Source organism: Myotis davidii, unplaced genomic scaffold (assembly GCF_000327345.1).
Source record: "Myotis davidii unplaced genomic scaffold, ASM32734v1 scaffold427, whole genome shotgun sequence".
In the NCBI taxonomy this organism is placed as follows: domain Eukaryota; kingdom Metazoa; phylum Chordata; class Mammalia; order Chiroptera; family Vespertilionidae; genus Myotis; species Myotis davidii.
Genome location: NW_006298051.1, coordinates 50315 through 52401, shown reverse-complemented (window position 1 = coordinate 52401; position 2087 = coordinate 50315). Strand labels below are relative to the sequence as shown.

Sequence of the window (2087 nt, the reverse complement as noted above, 5' to 3'; positions counted from 1 at the left end):
TGTGCGCACAGCCCCGCTCCCACCCGGGACCCACGTACCTGCGCTCGTGGCTCACGCACCAGGCCTGGCGCCCGCAGCCCGGCTTCCACACGGGCACCGCGCGGCTGAAGGCCCGCACGCAGGGTTGGCGGCGGCCCACCAGGGTCAGCTCCTGCTCAGCACACACGTGGGGCCTGGGACAGAGGACAGGGGTCAGCAGCTCTGCCCCTTCCCGAAAGCCATCTGGCCTCATTGCCACCCTCCACCCCACAGCTGTCTGCTGGCCGCCGGGTCCAGCCTCCCTGACCCAAGGCCAGTCCCCCCCCCACATACGTATTCACAAGCTCTCACGCACGCGTGTGCACTCACAAGTACACACATGAGCACACATGCACACGTGTGTACGCACATGCACACGTGTTCACATCCTTCCCCTCTGGCTCCAGGTGGGTTTGGCCAATGGGAGGACCAGCAGGATATGGAGGGCGAGGGGTGACCGCCAGGGAGAAAGATGCTGGGGCTCTTGTCTTTCCCAGGTTTGGGGGGGCTGAGCCTCACCCGGGCCCAGCACCCTTGGGAAGCTCTCTCTGGGTTCCATGCCCTTCACCCCGGGGCTGAGTCACCCTCCCACAGCTGCCCAGCAACGCCAGCAGCCTCTCCTGGGAACTGGTCAGAAATGCGCATGCACGCACACACGCGCACACACGCGTGCACACACACGCAGTCCTCCCGGGATCAGCACTCCGACCCCCCAGCCCCGTCCGTGGCCTCCGGGGCTCGGATGCAGACTGGCCTTTGAGAACCGCCAGTCCAGGTGCCTGGGTTTGGGTCTCAGCCCCCATTCCCACCAGCACTGGGCCTCCTGCGTCCAGCCCCACACCCCAGCGGGAGGACACGGACTGGGCACTGGGGCGCGCCCAGACTGCGGGGCAGTGGTCTGGCCACTGGGCCAGGGGGAGGAGAATGCCCCATAGGGCAGGGCAGGAATCGGGAGTGGGGTGCTGCTCTCAGAAGGGCCCCCTCCTTCCCAGCCCCCCGCCCCCTCCAACCTCAGCCATGTGGGCGGCTGCTGGTTAGGGCGATGACCCACCTCAGAAGCACAAGTTAGCAGCTTCCCATCTGGGGGGTGGAGGAAGTGGGGAGGGGCAGGGCGGAGGGAGCAGACAGGACCCTCTGCCCACCCAGGTCAGGGGGAGGGGCGCCTGGCAGTCAGGCCCTGCTGCCACCTGGGGAGGGGAAGGCATCCGGCCGGCCCTGAGCCCAGCTCTGTGGAGGGCGTCTCCTCCAGGAGAAGGGGCTCCCGGGGCTGGGGGCCTTCACCCAGAGTCGGAGGGGAGGGTGTGCCGAGCTCTGTCCCTCTGGGGGGTGGTCCAGGCCCCAAGACCACACGATGAAGGCACCGGGGGGCAGGAGGCGCGGATGGGGAACCAGGCAGCCAGCTCTCGCAGCTGGACACCCCGAGGGTGGGAGGGCGGGAGGGCGGCTGGGCTGTGAGAAGCGTCTCCATCGCGTCTGTTTCCACCGGCTTGGGTTTGGGCCCTGAACCTGCACCCTGGCCTGGCTGCAGCCCAGGGGGGAAGCGCTGGGGTGGGGGGGCCCAGTGGCAGCCCTGGGGCCACGAGGGTCTGAGAGGGTCATGGCAAGAGCCACTTGCAAGACCAGACTTGAGCTTGCAGGGCCCTCCCGCTGGGGGCAGGGGGTCAATCTAACCAGCTGCCTGGCTGCATTCCCAGCACGGCTGCGAGGGGACCCCAGCCCCCAGGGAACAGATGTCTCCTCTGAGCCCTGCTCCCACCGCGGCCAGAGGGCCAGGGTGTGGGGACACCGTCTCCCGGTCCCCTGACCTGCTCCCGTCACCTGGTCGGCAGGACCCACAGCACCGGCCACGTAGCTCCACAGGCCCACAGGCCCCCTGACACTACCTCCCCCGTGGGTCCCCCAAAGGCCCCCATGGAGGATCAGGACCATGTGCAGGTCAGGATGGCAGTGGGCAGCACCTCCGAGGACAAGGCACTTCCTGGGACCTTGAAGCCCCTCCTCTGCCCCTCTGGCAGCTCCAGCAGCCCCCCTGTCCCCCCTCCTGCCCCCCCACCTTCCGCTCAGCAGCA

General features: G+C 68.5%; 1 protein-coding gene across 1 annotated transcript in view; it reads right to left on the bottom strand.

Annotated features, from left to right (window-relative positions):
- Nucleotides 1-232, bottom strand: part of MEGF6 (multiple EGF like domains 6) — a 121836-nt gene extending 121604 nt beyond the window's left edge. The window contains exon 1 of the mRNA XM_015570509.1: nucleotides 39-232. Coding sequence (XP_015425995.1) covers nucleotides 39-232 — 194 coding nt within the window. The remainder of the gene's footprint in view (nucleotides 1-38) is intronic.
- Between the last annotated feature and the right edge of the window lie 1855 nt (nucleotides 233-2087).